The sequence below is a fragment of the Nymphalis io genome, chromosome 17 (assembly GCF_905147045.1).
Source record: "Nymphalis io chromosome 17, ilAglIoxx1.1, whole genome shotgun sequence".
In the NCBI taxonomy this organism is placed as follows: Eukaryota; Metazoa; Arthropoda; class Insecta; order Lepidoptera; family Nymphalidae; genus Nymphalis; species Nymphalis io.
Genome location: NC_065904.1, coordinates 6,810,247 through 6,827,723, shown reverse-complemented (window position 1 = coordinate 6,827,723; position 17,477 = coordinate 6,810,247). Strand labels below are relative to the sequence as shown.

The 17,477-nt window shown below is 31.5% G+C and overlaps 2 protein-coding genes across 4 annotated transcripts; one reads left to right on the top strand and one right to left on the bottom strand.

The window, feature by feature from the left end:
- The first annotated feature begins 337 nt into the window (after nucleotides 1–337).
- Nucleotides 338–10,443, top strand: LOC126774832 (ATP-dependent RNA helicase vasa). Its single transcript, XM_050496463.1, has 14 exons — nucleotides 338–445; nucleotides 801–833; nucleotides 1,601–1,709; nucleotides 1,860–1,985; nucleotides 3,457–3,725; nucleotides 3,902–4,087; nucleotides 4,166–4,252; nucleotides 4,900–5,037; nucleotides 5,535–5,711; nucleotides 5,870–6,065; nucleotides 6,500–6,697; nucleotides 7,427–7,557; nucleotides 8,042–8,167; nucleotides 9,109–10,443. Exons 1-14 carry the CDS (start codon nucleotides 443–445, stop codon nucleotides 9,166–9,168), a joined length of 1,839 nt encoding a protein of 612 aa, XP_050352420.1. The 5' UTR covers nucleotides 338–442; the 3' UTR covers nucleotides 9,169–10,443.
- A 268-nt stretch (nucleotides 10,444–10,711) lies between these two features.
- On the bottom strand, nucleotides 10,712–17,408 carry LOC126774845 (proton-coupled folate transporter-like). 3 transcript variants are annotated; one of them, XM_050496481.1, is made up of 10 exons: nucleotides 17,169–17,362; nucleotides 16,882–17,019; nucleotides 16,510–16,770; nucleotides 16,034–16,208; nucleotides 15,122–15,299; nucleotides 14,558–14,936; nucleotides 13,705–13,945; nucleotides 11,911–11,972; nucleotides 11,791–11,809; nucleotides 10,712–11,729 (listed from the first exon to the last, which is right to left on the bottom strand). In XM_050496481.1, exons 2-9 carry the CDS (start codon nucleotides 16,994–16,996, stop codon nucleotides 11,802–11,804), a joined length of 1,419 nt encoding a protein of 472 aa, XP_050352438.1. In that variant the 5' UTR covers nucleotides 16,997–17,019; nucleotides 17,169–17,362; the 3' UTR covers nucleotides 10,712–11,729; nucleotides 11,791–11,801. The 3 variants fall into 3 exon arrangements, with proteins under 3 accessions (XP_050352438.1, XP_050352437.1, XP_050352436.1); XM_050496480.1 differs by lacking the exon at nucleotides 17,169–17,362 and adding an exon at nucleotides 17,390–17,408 and having other exon boundaries at nucleotides 10,712–11,809; XM_050496479.1 differs by having other exon boundaries at nucleotides 10,712–11,809; nucleotides 17,169–17,361.
- Between the last annotated feature and the right edge of the window lie 69 nt (nucleotides 17,409–17,477).

Below are 17,477 nucleotides of genomic sequence, written 5' to 3'. Positions count from 1 at the left end.
TACCATTTTTCTCCTGCTCACCATATAATATATTTGCCTTGGTATGTAATATTTATAAACCCTTAAAATAAAATTTTAAGTGTGAATGATGCGTACTCGGTATGCGGCTCACTTCGATTTAAATTAACTTTATTAATGAATTATCAATATTACTTTAATAGCATTGAAAATATGTATAAATGTTTTCTATTTTATATTTACATTTATTAAAGCAACTATAAATATTAAATTTTAACAGTTTTCCATAAACTAAATTATCCACAGAATATATAATTTGATGGTAGTTTTATTTATGTCTCTTCTCAAAACAATAGCAACATTAAAATTAATTTTCGTCACTCGCCGCCATTTACTAAGGCACGTCTTTGTTCATATCTTGCAGCTCTTTTTTTTAAATTTAACATATATTATAAACAGTTTCAGTCTTGATTTTCCACTTACGATGGTAAGTTTACAATCATTCATCGTTCTGTTCGATAATATTTGCAAAAAGCATTCAATTTTACTTACTACACGTGTGGATCTTTTATGTGCCGGTGAAGCTTGAATTCTTTTATACTAACCGATGTAGAATTTTGAAATAAAAAATCAATTTATTTTATCTTATAAGAAATGTCTTAAAAGTTATATTTTCTTCTAAAAACATGTATAAAAATGTTATACTCTGATTACGAACTTAAAAATAAGTGTAGGGTAGATATACAAAAACTTAGAGCTGTATTTGTATGATTAGAATGGTTTTTTCCAGTCTCATGTTTATAGCTTGATATTTTATTGTTATTGTTGTATCCTAATTTCAGATGGATGATGAATGGGACGATACCTGTGATGTTGTAAGTACTTAATAATAATTTATGTTCCTATGTAATCTAAAACTATAGTTTCTTGTTATTCAAATCACCTCAAACTTAACAGCTAAAGAAAATATAATATATATATTAATAGTGTGTTGAGTGAAATATGTCTTTAGTTTTATTTTGATTTAAACGAAGTATGTAGGAAGAATATGATATCATTATTTATGTTTTATATGCATATACAAAGCAAGAATTTATTTTAACATTAACAACATTAATATCATATTACTGTATTTGAGATTCAATAAATTTTTATACCATGACGTTTTAATTATTTCATATTCCTTCCTTTATTTTCGAACATTAAGTAAATATTTTAAAATACTTATAAGAGAAAATGACATTATTCTATATTTATTTGGGTGTAGGGCTTTGTGCAAGTCCTGGGTAGTTTAGGTTAATCACTCATATATACTATCGCCAAATAACAATGTTTAGTATTGTCGTGTTCCAGTGTAATTACATTCACAAGGGACATAAAATCATGGTTCCCAAGGTTTCCAATGCACCACGCATTGGTGATGTAAAGAGTCGTTAATATTTCTTACAATGCCAAAGTCTATGGGCAGTGAAGCTGAAATTAAGAGCATAGAGGTTTCTTTCATAATTTAAACATCAATCAAAATTTTGATCAAAAGCTTTATTCTACTGTTTATGAAACAAAGTAGGTTAATGTAAAATTATCTTAAAATAAATAATTAAATTTTACAAGATTAATAGTCATAATGATATTTTGATTTCAGGTGGTACAACCGCCTCCAGCTATTAACAGCTACAGTGATAACAATGTGGATGAAGGTCACAGCTTGTCCAGGGGCAGAGGGTTTCCTTCTTTCATAGAAGACAATGATGGTACAATCTAAATTATAATGTTGAATTATTAAAGCTAAATTGTAATATTATTCATATTTATTAGAAGATTTATTAATAGATTTATCTGATTTTTGTTGACTAATATAATACTAGTTTTAGTGAAATAATAAAAGCTTATAATTGTTACAGACTTTAATAAAGGGGACAGTAATGGATTTGGCGAGCGTCGAGGCCGCGGCGGAAGAGGTGGTCGTGGTCGAGGCGGGCGCGGGGGGCGTGGCGGGGCTCGCGACCGTGGAGACTACGAGAATGGTGGTGAGTAGACGTTGTTTAATACTTAATGCTCTTAAAATTACTTACAATGCTTATTGAAAAAGACTATACTAAAATTAGTTTTTTTTTTTTCACTTTGAAAAGCATAAGTGAAAAATAGAAATTTTAGTTTGTAGCAGTAATACAATATTAAGATTTTTTACATACTTTTATTTATGGTCCACAAAACAGATTATAACTAAAGACACATTTAATATATAAGTAAACATTATAAGCAAGCTAAGTTATAACCCAACAATTTACATTTATACTTTACTAATATGAATTTATAAGGACAATATATTATTATTTTAAAAAAAAAAAGGAATAAATAAAGTGAAAAAATTTATCTTACATAAAGTGTGGGTGCTTCGTATTAAAATTTTTATTATCTACAATAGTTCATTTATACTAATATTATAAATGCGACAATAAATGACTCTTTGTTACTCTTTCACAATTAAATCTGTGAATATATTTTATAAACAAAACAAAATTAATTTTAAATACATTTATTGGAAAATTATAAAAACTATTTATATCAGTGATACGCCTGACCGTAACATGGGAATAGTCTCAGATTTGATGAATTAATTAAAAAAATATTGCAACATTGGAATTTAAACTATTTTGCTTATGTTAACTACAGTGTAAACTCCATGTAACGTCATTTGATTTAACGACAAACTCGAGTGTCGAAATCACTCAACTTTGGTTCGTTTAACTTGTTTCCATACAATGACGCACTCCACGTATATATATACCCACTTCAATAACGACAACAATATGATCATTATTAAGTTGTAAACAGTACTTTCCAAATTGCCCAAATTAGTAAGAACTACATAAGCGTTGTCATCTGGTTTTTAAGATTAATGTTTTTTGTTTCTTACTTTTATATTTGCCACTGCTGGGTTAAGGCCTCCTGTCCCTTTTTGAGGAGAAGGTTTGGAGCTTATTCTACCACACTTCCAATGCGGGTTGGTGGAATACACATGTGGCAGAATTTCGATGAAATTAGACACATGCAGGTTTCCTCACGATGTTTTTCTTCACTGAAAAGCAAGAGATGAATTATAAACAGAAATTAAGCACATGAAAATTCAGAGGTGCTTGCCCATTCTTACCACTGGGCCATCTCGACTTTTAGTAAATAATATTATAATACATAGTATAATATTATTGATTTATCTTTTCTCCATTTAACGACAACGTTATTAATAACGACATAAAATGCGCAGTCCCTTGTGTCGTTAATGGTAAAAAACAATTGTTCCCTAAAATTTTTATGTCACTGAAGGGCCAGGGCACCACTTAATATTACAAGTTCCTCATTACAACCTCTTAGGCACTTAAGTTAATTCAATAAAACACTGTGACATGTGTCACATATTATTTTTACCTTAAATTATTTTAAAGCTTTGTAAATTTTTGCACATACATGAGTAAATATTCTCTAAATTTCATATACTAGGTGATAATTATGATAATGGAGAGAGAGGTGATAGACATGAAAGAGGTGAACGTGGGAGAGGCAGAGGAAGGGGGCGTGGGGGAAGAGGAGGTGGCCCTCGGCCCAATGGTGGTGGAGAAGGTGAGCTTACAGAAGGAGGTGAGGATGAGGCGAAGAAGCCCCCAGTAACCTATGTACCACCGGAACCAACAGAAAATGAGCAGGAAATATTCAGCAGTACCATCAGCTCCGGAATCAACTTTGATAAATTCGATTGTATAGCTGTAAAGGTAGTTCTGCTAAAAAATTTATTACATTGTAAATCATAAGTAATTATTTAACTTAACATAACTTGTGCATGTAATAATAGTTTAGTAACAGAAGTAGCCTGTTTTTAAAACAAATTAATGTGAACAAAACACTAAAATATAATGTGTAAATTATTATAGTACAATTAATTCCATAGGTAACTGGAGAAAATCCTCCACGTGCGATTGACAGTTTCGAAACGGCAAATCTTCGAAAATACGTGTTAGATAATGTTCTTAAATCAGGGTACAAGAAACCAACCCCCATTCAAAAACATGCTATCCCTATCATAATGGGTGGAAGAGATTTAATGGGATGCGCTCAGACTGGATCTGGGAAGACTGTAAGAAATAACCTTTTTACTAATTTTTAAGTGTTTCGTTATTAATATGACAGTCTAAAATAAAATAATCTATTTCAGGCTGCATTCCTACTTCCAATTATTAATACACTACTGCAAGATCAGCGTGAGTTAGTCACTGGACCTAATGGATGTGCACAACCACAAGTGAGTTTACACCTTTTATTAATATGAGTTTTTTTTTTTACAATTAACAGGCCAGCGTTTGACCGTTGACTTGTCTGATGTTAAGCATCGACACGGTCTAAGATTAGCACGCTTGCCTATAAGAAACCTGTTGCCTATAAACAAACTCTGGATTTGAAGACACCAACATTGTACCTATCAGGAAATACGGACTCGGGCAAAGCATTCCGTAGTTTCGCAGTGGGAATGATGAATGTAGATTTAAAGCGCTTCGTACGTAGGCAGGGAATTTCCACTGTGTACCTATGGCGCTTTGGTCGCGTTTGCCTGGCCGTTCGATAGTAAAAGTTGGTTATATATATAATTTTTGAGTTTGTTCTTGAAGACATTAATATAAGGAAAATTTTGATTTAAAGAGGTTTAAAGACTTTCTTATACCTAAATATAAAATATATATATAAATATAATCTGTGTATATAAAAATTCATCTATGCTTGCACTATATAATTTATATAGTTTTGAAACTGCATTATTAATTAAATCATTTCTATAATTGTGAAATGACTATACAATATACTATATTTTTGAATAACCTTATAATTACAGATACTTAAACGTTTTGTAACAATGATTTTTTGTGTAACAATGAGTAACAATGATAATTTCAGGTTGTAATCGTGGCACCTACACGTGAATTAGCACTGCAAATATTCAATGAAGCTAGAAAATTTTCATACGGTTCAATTTTGAAAATAGCCGTTGCATATGGTGGTACAGCTGTACGACACCAAGGCGATAACATTGCCGTAAGTGTTTGTATGATCTTAATATAAAAAAATAGTTTTTAAAGAAACTGCGAAAATAAAAATCGCTACACTGGCGAAACATATAGTAGTTATTGATTTCCCGAAAAGATTAAACTGATTTGGATGAAACTTCAATTAAACTTGAAACTCTAATTAACTTAGATTCCAATATAATTTTATTTCTTAATAAAGTAATACCTAATTTCAATGATTTAAACTGTGTTCTATTTATGGAGATTTGGGCAAAAATTTAACAAAATGTTTTTATGAAAAGAGTAGTCTTTTCTTATATATTTAAAAGTATATGTTCTTACTTCCTTCGAGTAATTATAAAATTTAATATTACTTTAATAATAATTATTATTATGTAAATAACAATATTATTCTTTTCAGATAAAGTAGCAATCATATGCTTAACATGATAATTCTTATGTTATGCATGTGTAGTTTGCTGTTTCAGAATTAACATATTAACATTTGAATATTATCTATCACAGCGAGGCTGTCACATCTTGGTAGCAACGCCGGGTCGGCTTCTCGATTTTGTAGAACGTAACCGAGTATCATTTGATGGGGTACGATTTGTAGTGCTCGATGAGGCAGATCGTATGCTTGACATGGGCTTCATGTCTAGTGTGGAGAAGATTATGGACCACCCTACTATGGTGTCTTTAGTGAGTATTTTTATGTGAAGTGGTATAAAAAATAAATGAATAGTAAAAAAAATATTACCTAAAGAATATATAACATAATTTGTTTCTAGTAAATGATGTCCAAAAAATTTTATTTGTAAAGCTTCTATAGAGTAAGTTAATCTATGTATTATTCACAGACTGAACGACAAACGCTGATGTTCTCAGCTACTTTCCCAGAAGATATTCAACACTTAGCAGGTCGCTTCCTAAATAATTATCTGTTTGTGGCTGTGGGCGTTATAGGCGGAGCCAGTACTGATGTAGAACAAATCTTTCATCAAGTCACCAAGTACGAAAAACAGAATATGCTTAAGAAGCTCATTGAAGAGAATGGTGGGTATTATGTTATGTAATATATATATAATAATATTTTATTTACTACACAAAAACTCGTTTAGTATACAAAACGGTTATTTTAGGTATTACTTACCTGCTTACTAGATTGTCATTTATTAGCTATCATTAATGTCTTTATTAACTTGAAAATTCATCCAAATCAGTTTCAATACAACTTATATATGTTAGAAAATAAATAATAGTAATTAAACATAGTGTTAGTTTGACTCATGTATGACTAAGTGCAACACTGACTGACTGACATAAGATACTTTGACAGTTACATGAGTTATCGTGAGTCAGTAGAACGTGGTTGGAAATCATTGTAATGAGACACTCGTTTGTTCCGCACGTGCATATTGGACGAACAAATTATACTAAAATATACGAGGTACCTCGGCTTCTGCAACATATATTTTTTAATTTTTCAGACGGAAAACGAATACTCGTGTTCGTGGAAACAAAGCGTAATGCTGATTTTATAGCGGCCATGCTGTCAGAGCAGCAGATGCTGACTTCGTCCATCCACGGCGACCGCATGCAGCGCGAGCGCGAGGAGGCGCTGCACAACTTCAAGAGCGGCCGGCACTGCATCCTCGTCGCCACCGCCGTCGCCGCGCGCGGCCTCGGTCAGTTCTCGCATTTAAATACGGAATTCTGCATTTCCACATTGTTTGACGAGTCGGTTGGCGTGGTTGGTAGATTCTTGCTTTTCACGCCGAAGGTTGTGGGTTCGATTCCCACCCAGGACAGACATTTGTGTGCATGAACATATCTGTTTGTCCTGAGTCTGGGTGTAATTATCTATATAAGTATGTATTTATAAAAGAAAAGTAGTATATGTAGTATATAGTAGTATATGTAGTATACTGGTGGTAGGGCTTTGTGCAAGCTCGTCTGGGTAGGTACCACCCACTCATCAGATATTCTACCGCAAAACAGCAATACTTGATATTGTTGTGTTCCGGTTTGAAGGGTGAGTGAGCCAGTGTAATTACAGGCACAAGGGACATAAAATCTTAGTTCCCAAGGTTGGTGGCGCATTGGATATGTAAGCGATGGTTGACATTTCTTACAATGCCAATGTCTAAGAGCGTTGGTGACCACTTACCATCAGGTGGCCCATATGCTCGTCCGCCTTCCTTTTCTATAAAAAAAAAAAAAAATATTAGTTGTCTGGTTTTCATAGTACAAGCTCTGCTTAGTTTAGGATCAGATTTCCGTGTGTGTATAATAGTCCCAGGATATTATTATTATTAACTATTAAAGTTTGTAGTTCTTTAATGGAATCGCCATTTTTTTAACAACACAATACTTGGAATAGAAAAATTATAATTAAATTTTTCATTTGGTTACAGATATAAAAAATGTGGATATTGTTGTCAATTACGATCTCCCTAAGAGCATAGACGAGTATGTGCACAGAATCGGAAGAACTGGTCGTGTCGGCAATCGGGGGATGGCTGTATCATTCTTTGATTCTGATCAGGTAATTATTTATTTAGATAATGATTATTATTTATATAAAAGCCGAGATGGCCTAGTGGTAAGAACGCGTGAATCTTAACCGATGATCGTGGGTTCAAACCCGGGCAAGCACCACTGAATTTTCATGTGCTTAATTTGTGTTTATAATTCATCTCGTGCTTAACGGTGAAGGAAAACATCGTGAGGAAACCTGCATGTGTCTAATTTCATTGAAATTCTGCCACATGTGTATTCTACCAACCCGCATTGGAGCAGCGTGGTGGAATAAGCTCCAAACCTTCTCCTCAAAAAGGGAGAGGAGGCCTTAGCCCAGCAGTGGGACATTAACAGGCTGTTACTGTATTATTTATATTTAAACCATTGACTTTCTCAACCATTGACAGTTAAAATTTTGGTTTAAATTAAAAAAAAAACAGTTGAAGTATTCAGTAAAAGCTTATTTTAAATTAACAAATAATATTAGATAAATTTGTTTTCTTGCACAGGATGTAGCCCTGGTAGCTGACCTAGCCAAGATACTACGCCAAGCAGATCAGCCCGTACCGGACTTCTTAATGGGAGGAGGAACTGCCACTTATAAGGGTAACAAGTATGGTGGCAGTGATATTAGGGTAAGTAATAATATTTTTAACCAATTTTACTATGTAAACACATTACAACTAAATTACTTCACTTCGTAGTAGGGCTTTAAACAAGCCCATCTGGCTACTGCCTGCTCGTCACATTCAAACAGCAATACTGAGTGTTGCTGCCTATTTTATTTTAAGTTTGTCTATTATAAATAAAAAAGCTGTATTAACTAAATAATATATATACATAAAATTTTTGTCTTATTAATATGAAGGGTGTACACTATTAGAAATTTGAAATGACGTTTTAATTATAAAAGCACAACACGCTATTAAATAACATTATTATAAAAAAATCCTTTAAATCAATAAATTCTGTTATCACACCTTAAGCGAGCGTTACTACCTGACGTACAGTCAGTCGTCAACTCAGCGTCAGCGAGTGTCACACTGTTTATTGAATAACAATAAACAGATAAACAATCCCAATAATATGCTATAACGCTGTACATCTGCACTAACGCCGTGGACAGATTTGCTACATGTTGAATGAATGAAATAAAATGGCGGAATTCTTAGTTCATATGATATGCGATCATTATTATTAAATTTCTATATTTTTGTCCTTGCTCACAATTATAGAAGACAACTTTAAGCGAGGTATGTGCTTGTCTCCTTTTTTAACATTTTTGATAATTTATAAGATCAAATATTTAGTATTTCTATACAGTATGAGAAAGTTCTCGGTTCTTATCATAAGCAATCAGTATATTTCAATTTTCATAGTTTTGCCCTTGCTAGCAGTTATAAAGGACACTGTTTTCTCAACTTCCCTTACCCTATATAAACATCAGCATAGCATAAAAATGCCCACACACTTATATTTTAATCTAAAATCATACAAATGCAGTTGTCGATTCTTAGTTCGGCTTATACAAACCTGAATATATTTATAAATGAACTTTGCATTTGTTTATTTTCAGAATTTCAACAATGCAAGCACAACGGTCGATCAAGGCCAGGAGCCAGACGAGGATTGGTAGATGTAAAGGACAACTTGATATTATTATGTAATTATGTTTCCAGTGATTTTGATTATACTGTACAACAAGTGGTGCGTGTATATCATTGGTGCTTGCGGGGGTTCGAGATTGAGTGTCTGAACATAATTTTAAAAATATATGTGTGTGACATACGTAGAAACAAATTATTATCTATAATAAAATTCAAAATACATTTTTTGAATTTAATGTTATGATCATGAATGAAACCAAAAGCACATCTTGAAAGTTTGAAAGTATGTATTTATTTTGCGTTCGTCAGAAATATCGTAACTATATTTGATTAAAATCTGGATATTTGTTATCGCGACGTAAAATAGATTTTGTTTGATGAATATTGTAGTCATTAGTCTTAAAGCCAGCTAATAATTTGTTTCTACTTTAAATCTGTCTATACAGTATCCCTAAGTACAATAGAAGACTGTGTTTTTCTGTACAAGTATTGTAGATTAAGGACGTAACACGTAAGTTTCAATAGCCTTATAAAGTGCTCTGTTTTTTTTTTTGTGTTGCACAATGTTTTTGATTTGAATGCTTACCATTTGATTGTACTTATTATGTTAGTTATTCTTCAAGTTACTCATGGTATTGTTTTTATTTTTTTTTAAGTGTGTTGATTTAAGTTTTTCTTTTTAGATTGTTACATCCAATTCGATAACGTTTAAAAACAATCGTAAAATGCGATATTTTATACGAATCTGTGATGTTTAATGTTAAAGTTGCTCAGTTTAAATTTTAACATAGTTACACATAATGTTAAGTCTATTTACTGCAGCTTTTGTTTACAAAACCTGACTCGTTCAAAAATTCTATATTTTATATTGTTTAGTTTAAGAGAATCTCATAATAAATACTAAACTCGAGACAAAGATGAAACGAAATGTCCACGGACTATTTTTAATGAGAATATTTCGTTTCTTATATTTTATTGTACAAAAAAAAAACTATATTTCAATTAATCTGTGATGATTATTATAAGTAGAATAGTTTGACTTCCAATACAACTTACCGTAGGGCATTGTAATATTTTAGTTAACTTGAATTAAAAACATATCTTTTCTGTATGAAAAGAAACATTTATATTGAACCGATTATGCAGGGTACACCATCATAATACAGCATGTATTTTGAAAGTCCTAAATGAGGACAGAAATAGTACAAATGTGTAACTATGTATACATTACGACTTAAGATAAATTTTAGTTTGTAAGACGCTTGTTTCCTTTTACTTTATGAATAAACAACATAATTTCAGTGCATGACAGTTTTATTTTTTACCATTGTCTCAATGTCTATATGTTTTCTTCATTAATAAGGTTAGTAGTGACTAGTTTTATTTTTATCGGTACAAGTTATTTATTTAATGTTTAATGAAAAAATGTACATTAAACTTAATGAGTACAATACAATATAATACTGAAACATTAACCAATAAAACTTTCCACTAATATGTAAAACATAAAAATTTTAAAAATTAAAGACCAACAATGATTAAAGATTTAAATTTCATGAAGGAAACAAAATCTCAACAATTACATTTACAATTTATTAGTATATTTATTTTTTTATATTATACACAAATATGCATATGTTGTGTTGCATGAATACGTGTATTTATTTTAGGTCATGGCGAATGGTGAACTTCCGCTTAACTTTTGGCTTAGCGTCACTATACTAATGTTAAACGAAACCATTCACTCTCGTGTTCAATCTATTTAACTGTCACAATCTATTTTTTTTAATTTACGAGATTATGTGTTCTTAGGTACGATCATAATGGTACGATTACTCGATATACATCTGTATGTATAGCATAAATAAATGAATAAGTTTATTTTAGAGCGCAGATTTGAAATGATTTCAAGTTAAAGTCAATTAAAGTTTTTGGTCAAAAGAATTCTCTCAAACTATAAAGTTTTCAGCGTATGTTATACGAATTTAATATAAATCGCTTATAGTAACGAAATATGCTCATTTATAAAACGTAACATACGCTTTGGATATATTGGTATAAAAGTTTTTTTAAAAATATAATCTAATATATACCAACATAATTTTAACAATATGTAATAAATATTACATACATAACATGAAATTAAAAAAAAAAAACTTGCTTAAAGCTGTATAATGTCTAATCTAGTTGTATATTCTATAATAAAGAAAAACTACTTTTGTTAAGTACAATTGATAATTATGATTTAATTTACACATAATAGTTTTTTGATTCTGGCATAGCTCACTAACATATTTAACCTTTTTAAACATAATTTTATAATTTATAAATATCTATATATATGATATACGTAAATTAAACTAAATTTTTAATATCACAGTTGGATTTTGTGGAAATATAATATATTAATTTAGATGTAGCTTTTCAAAATACTTTAATACATTCAAATTATTTTGTGTTCACCACACGTTTCACCACCATAGAACTGCACTTGTTTAGTGTCAAGTACAAATGATATTCCTATATAAGATAATTAATTTTTTTGTTAGAAGTTGTTAAGGCCACCACTAAATTTGAAAATACCATAAAACTTACACAAAAATTTGTTCATAGTGAGCATTTTACGAATAAATTGTTTCTTTACATAGAAAATTTTAACGAATTATGTATCTGTAACAAAAATATTGAAATAAATATAGGATTAATGTTATTTATATATAAATTTCAAATTAAACTAGAATCAATACAGGTATATTTTGTGTTATATTTACCAACAGAATTAAGTAGAGAATCATTTCCAGGTGATCTATTCCACAAAAAATATTGTACAAATCTGTAACAATTAAATGTCTATTTAATGATTTTATATAGTTGATTCAATCAAATTCAATTTCTTGGCTTAATCAATCAGTCATCTAATAAGTGTAGCGTTATTAACACGTGTTAAATCATTCGTTTACTATCGGAAGTTGTTCCTATCCAACGAAATTATCTGACCTAGGTAAGTCATAGTAGTCAGTCAGCAATACTTGATATTGTTGTGTTCCGGTTTGAAGGGTGAGTGAGCCAGTGTAATTACAGGCACAAGGGACATAAAATCTTAGTTCCCAAGGTTGGTGGCGCATTGGATATGTAAGCGATGGTTGACATTTCTTACAATGCTAATGTCTAAGAGCGTTGGTGACCACTTACCATCTGGTGGCCCATATGCTCGTCCGCCTACCTATTCTAAAAATAAAAAAAAAAATAAAAAAAAAAAAAAAGAAAAAGTATATTCACGAACAACTTTGATATGTTTTCTTTTAACGCATATCAATCCTAAAACATTACGTCCGTCCAAGTTCATACGGAGACTAACAATCTAATACCTACTAGTAATCTTTTAACCTATTAAACGCCAGGGACCCACGTAGTGGGTTCACTCTTGTCGCAATTGAGGGTCCGGGAGGGTTCCCGGGCCCGCAATTGCGACTGCGTAGTAGGCTCATTTTAAAAGTAAGTTTTTCTTCGTAAAAATGCAATAATAAAATTGTATGGCCACTCTAACAAGACCTTCTTAGTATACGCTTTGGTTTTTATGTTTAGACATTTATTTTTTCAATACATTCTATCTTCTTCTTAGATACCAAAGACCCATGTCGTGGGTTGTTTTGCAGGTGTAGAAAACGTTGAAAGAAATAAAATACAAAAGAAAAACTTTATGAAGGTCGAAATGAAATATAAAAAAATCTACACACTTGTTTTGTCGTTTTGTTTGCTTTGGTGCGAAATATTTTGTTATTTCTTGAATATTTAATTCGTTTATTTTTTTTGGAATATTTAATAGTTATTAAGAAAAAAAAGCTCACTAATTCCAATATTTTTTTTATAAAATGGAATTTTGTTAATGGATAAAAAGGTACAGTGAATAATGTATTATTGCTGCGACTTTTAAGATTTTTATGATTAATTGAGTGAGTTATTTACATCAATTTATATGATTTCGTGTTATATTTTTTAAAAGACCAATTCGAGATTTTTTAAAACCAACTGTTTGATGCTTAACTAAATATTTATTTATTGGAATTTGCGCGAAGTTAAGACGGTGTCTTTACATAGAGACCTAGGGGCCAATTCTAATAACTCGTCCGAGTCTAAATTTTTGCCGAGGTTAAAGGCAGTTCTCAAAACGATGACACATACAAAGGTATATTAAAGGTTCATTCCATTGCAGTACACCTTAATGTTATGTATTGAATTTTTTTACATTTTATTTCTTTCTTCAAACTTAGTTAATATCCCTCTCAAGAGAAATTCGCAGTACATATTATAATGTACAAATGCGCAAACACAAGTGCACTCATTTTATTCGATGGGACGGCAATCCAGCATCGAGCATGCTGGATTGCCGTCCCATCGAAAAAAGAGTTCAGGCGCAAGACTAGCATTAGTATTATAATATGTTGTAATAAATGTGGTAACCAACCGCGACACACGCGTGCGCGGACTGACACACTGACACTGGCTATGTGTTATGATTACACTCACTAAAATCTATCTTTTAAATAATGTTAAAAACAACTTACCCCAACAAAACTATACAGATCACCATCATCGAACTGCTGAGAATATATATAGCTCCAGGGAAAGTCGCTAATGTATACGCGTATAGCGAGTTAAATATAATCGGATATATCATAGGACATATACTTTCAGCTGTGCTTACTAGAAATAAAACCTTCGCAATGTCCTCCACAGGAATCGTTTTTGTCAGAAATGATCGTACTAATGGTCCCGATAGACTTCTGAAAATTGATACTCCAGAACCTGTAACAATAATGTTTGAAATTAATAAAAACAGTTATAAAATGAAAGGCAAAGCCACTGAGACAAATTCCAAAGAATTTGCATTAACGGTGTTTCGAATAATTAATGATTTGACACTATATCAAATTAATATATATATATTTTCAATTATCAACGAGTACGGCGTTCTTAAGTGCTCCTGACTTGTTTGGTTACTTCTCCTCATTTATTTATAAGCTGCACGTTATTTTGTTTACATAAAAAAGTGGCCAGTCGTACGTATCCCAGCGGACATCCTTTTTCTAATGCAAAGACCGTTAAAACTAACTGAATAATGACGGCATGAGTTTATAATAATTATTTTTAACATTACTTGTCATACGGGACCGCTTATTAAATCTTCTTGTACAATTTTATTGCAATGAAACGTTGGATTCACAAAAGAGTATCTTATATATATGGTCATGCAATAACAATTTTTTTTATTTTGGGTTTTAAAATGAAAGTGCTACCAAACGTTAACCGTGTTAAAGTGAGATATGGCCAATATAGATAAAACAATCTTAAGTGTAAACATTATCGGTTGTGTTATTGTGAACAACTTCATAAAATATATAAGCAAATATAACTTACTTAAGTACATGTGCCAGGATTTGGTTGCAAATAATTTTATTAAATTATCCGCTATAGCAGTGATCGATATGAGTATTGCAAAGATTATGTCTCCAAGGCGAAGTACTTTTTGTACCACGATCACACCAAAGAAACCTCCTATGAACAACATTGCAGTGCTAACTGCTGAATACTTTGTGTATTCTCGTAATGACCAATGCAATTTTTGTCTTGTATACAGATACTCCAAACCAACTGTTCCAAAAACGGCCAAAACCATGAGTACCCTGACAAGACATAGGAGGAAAATTTGAGCCCTCTGACGATTAGGTCTTTCTTTCAAACATTCTTGAACCATTTCCTTAATAAGTAAAAAGTCTATGATTTTCGATACCCCACCCTGTAATAGATTTTTACTTTAAAGCTAGTAAAAAACATTTTATTAATATTTAGCTTAGGCACTAGCCCAAAATGTTTTTTTATTAAATATTATTTAATTTAGTAGAAGAAAATATAAATGATAATAATAAATAGAGAAACCTACAATCAGTTGAGCTAACTACCTATATATTATAGGAAATTTACCTGTAAAGCACCATTTAAAGATTCCTTTATCCATACGTTGGTAAAAGCATACGCTATTGTACTGATTGTAGCAGATAGCAAAAGTAAATATGTGTTCCCAATTTTTAATATAAGATGAGTGCTACACGTGGCTCCGAGCACAGTGCCTAATGATGTAGTCGCGTCTATCATTGTCATTCTGAGAAGAATATGTAAACAAATAATATAATTTTAATGCAAATAGGAAATTCCAAAATAAAACCTTGCGACGCCATTTCTCGTATATTAATTAAATTCAGACAAGCGCTGATTTTATAAATAAGCAAAAAGGTCCTGCAGATGGCTGACCTTAGACATTTATTTAGTTTCGACTCCAAAAAAGGAGGTTCAGTCAGACAAATTTTTGAAGTCAGTTTTTTTAAATCGATTAATTTGACATTGCACCTTACCATCATTCCGTAATGTTATGTCTTTCTAGCAATCAAAACTAGAAGGTATTCATCGGTTGTTCTACCACTAAACTAAACGACTATACCTTGTATTGATGTGTTTTGCTTTCAAAAGCGAGATGTCATTATTGTGTCCCGTGCTTGACAAGAGACCTAACATCGTAAATGCTGTTTGCGGGCGGGTGGACAATATAAGAAACGTTTTATAAATGTAAAGTTTCAGCTTGAGTTCAACTCACCCTTCCCGCCCGGTGACGCTGTAGAGGCCGCTAGAGCCAACAGCAATACACATTCCGAAGAAACAAAAATGTCTACGAGCAGACTTGACCAACATCAGTTGGCATTAAACATTTGCCCGTCTTCTATATTTAAATTAAAAAAATCTTCGATATTAAATTTTGATGAAAGTTGTCTCTCAAAAAAGACAAATTAATTATTCACAGACGATATTTAATTCTAGAAAATCCAAAAATGTCGTAATTACCTCAATAACGTACTACTAGAAGAACTGGTATCGCTTACATAGCAGTAAGCACCCGTAAATAATACTACAAATCCACCACTAAGAGAAAATGGAACTGCAGTTAATATTAGCCACCAAGGGCCTAAGCTATCCATCATCCCAAATATAGTTAGCAAGATGTTTGTCATTGTCAAACCTACAAAAAAAATGAAATAACAACTAAGGTTAAAAAACGATTCTAGCTAGTGTTTAATTACGATTTACTTTTTCCGGAATAGATAAAAGAAGATAAAACAGACAAGCAAACATCACCTTGCTTATAGGCCTTGCCTGAATTACTTGCCCTCAAACATTCCCAAACGGCAAAGGTGGCTGTGTATTTGTATTATTTTTATTATTTTATTAATATATCAAAAAAGTTAACTTAAATAGACTTATCAAAATATATTGTCAAATTCAAAGTTCAGTGTTTTATTACGCTACAAAAATACTCTCACCAAATAAAGGCCAAACTATTAAAAGTTTTCTGCCATAGGTATCGGACCAGACACCGAGAAACAAAGATAGAAAAGCTGGGAACACATACTCCAGCACCATCTTTACAGTCGTCACATATGTAGAATATTTCTGCACTACTTCCTCTAACTGTGATGTCGCATTTGTTTTAATGGGTGAAAGGAATGGCTCGCATTCCGCCACAGAATAATTTAAATAATGCACACACGTTCTATAAAGAATGATATTACTGATAGCTGGTCCTAAAAACAATACAGTTTTTAATTATTAATGTTAATAAAATAAATTGTAATAAGAAACAAAAATCTTGATTTTAGGAAGAAGTATTAAAAATTAAAGGAAAAGTTATTTACCTGATAAGGTCACGGCCACTATACAGAGAAACAGCGGTAATTCAATTGTTGTTGAGATCGACCTTTTTGGTATTGGTAGTCCATTAACAGAATTGATGTCATATTCGTATGACATTTTAGTATACTTTAGTAGCTAACCTGGAACGAGGTCAAAGTATATAGATATGTATTAGCTCACTGACATTTTAAATAACTAGAATGTTAATTAATTAACCAAAGAACATAATAACATAGCAACTATAACAAGAGCTATGTTTAAATAAAAACATTACAATAAAAATACTTACTGTTCTTTGAATATGTGATATAGTAAATTTCATTCGACGTTTTTATTAAAACAATAGCGAATACTGACTACAAAATCCTTTGTTATCGCGCAACGAAATTATCATTTATTATCACAACTATGATTCAATCGCAAATAAAGTCAGACATGAATAATAATATTGTATGAATTGCAATATTAAAATCTATCTTGACAGCTGCTGTTGTTCCATTACATACTTACTTCGATAAACAAAGAAATCCCGTATAGCGTATTGGCAATGAACTTCGTCTGTATGTCACTAATTACCCTGAAGGCAATTCTTGTTTTA

Bases quoted from the DNA above. Each gene is read 5' to 3' on its own strand.
- LOC126774832 (XM_050496463.1), top strand. The intron at 834-1,600 runs GTAAGTACTTAA...TTTTGATTTCAG, and splicing joins GGGACGATACCTGTGATGTT to GTGGTACAACCGCCTCCAGC. The intron at 4,088-4,165 runs GTAAGAAATAAC...AATCTATTTCAG, and splicing joins AGACTGGATCTGGGAAGACT to GCTGCATTCCTACTTCCAAT.
- LOC126774845 (XM_050496480.1), bottom strand. From the start codon at position 16,996: ATGTCATACGAATATGACATCAATTCTGTTAATGGACTACCAATACCA. The intron at 13,946-14,557 runs GTAAGTTATATT...TTATTGTTACAG, and splicing joins ATCCTGGCACATGTACTTAA to GTTCTGGAGTATCAATTTTC. The intron at 11,973-13,704 runs GTAAGTTGTTTT...TAATTGTTACAG, and splicing joins ATCTGTATAGTTTTGTTGGG to ATTTGTACAATATTTTTTGT.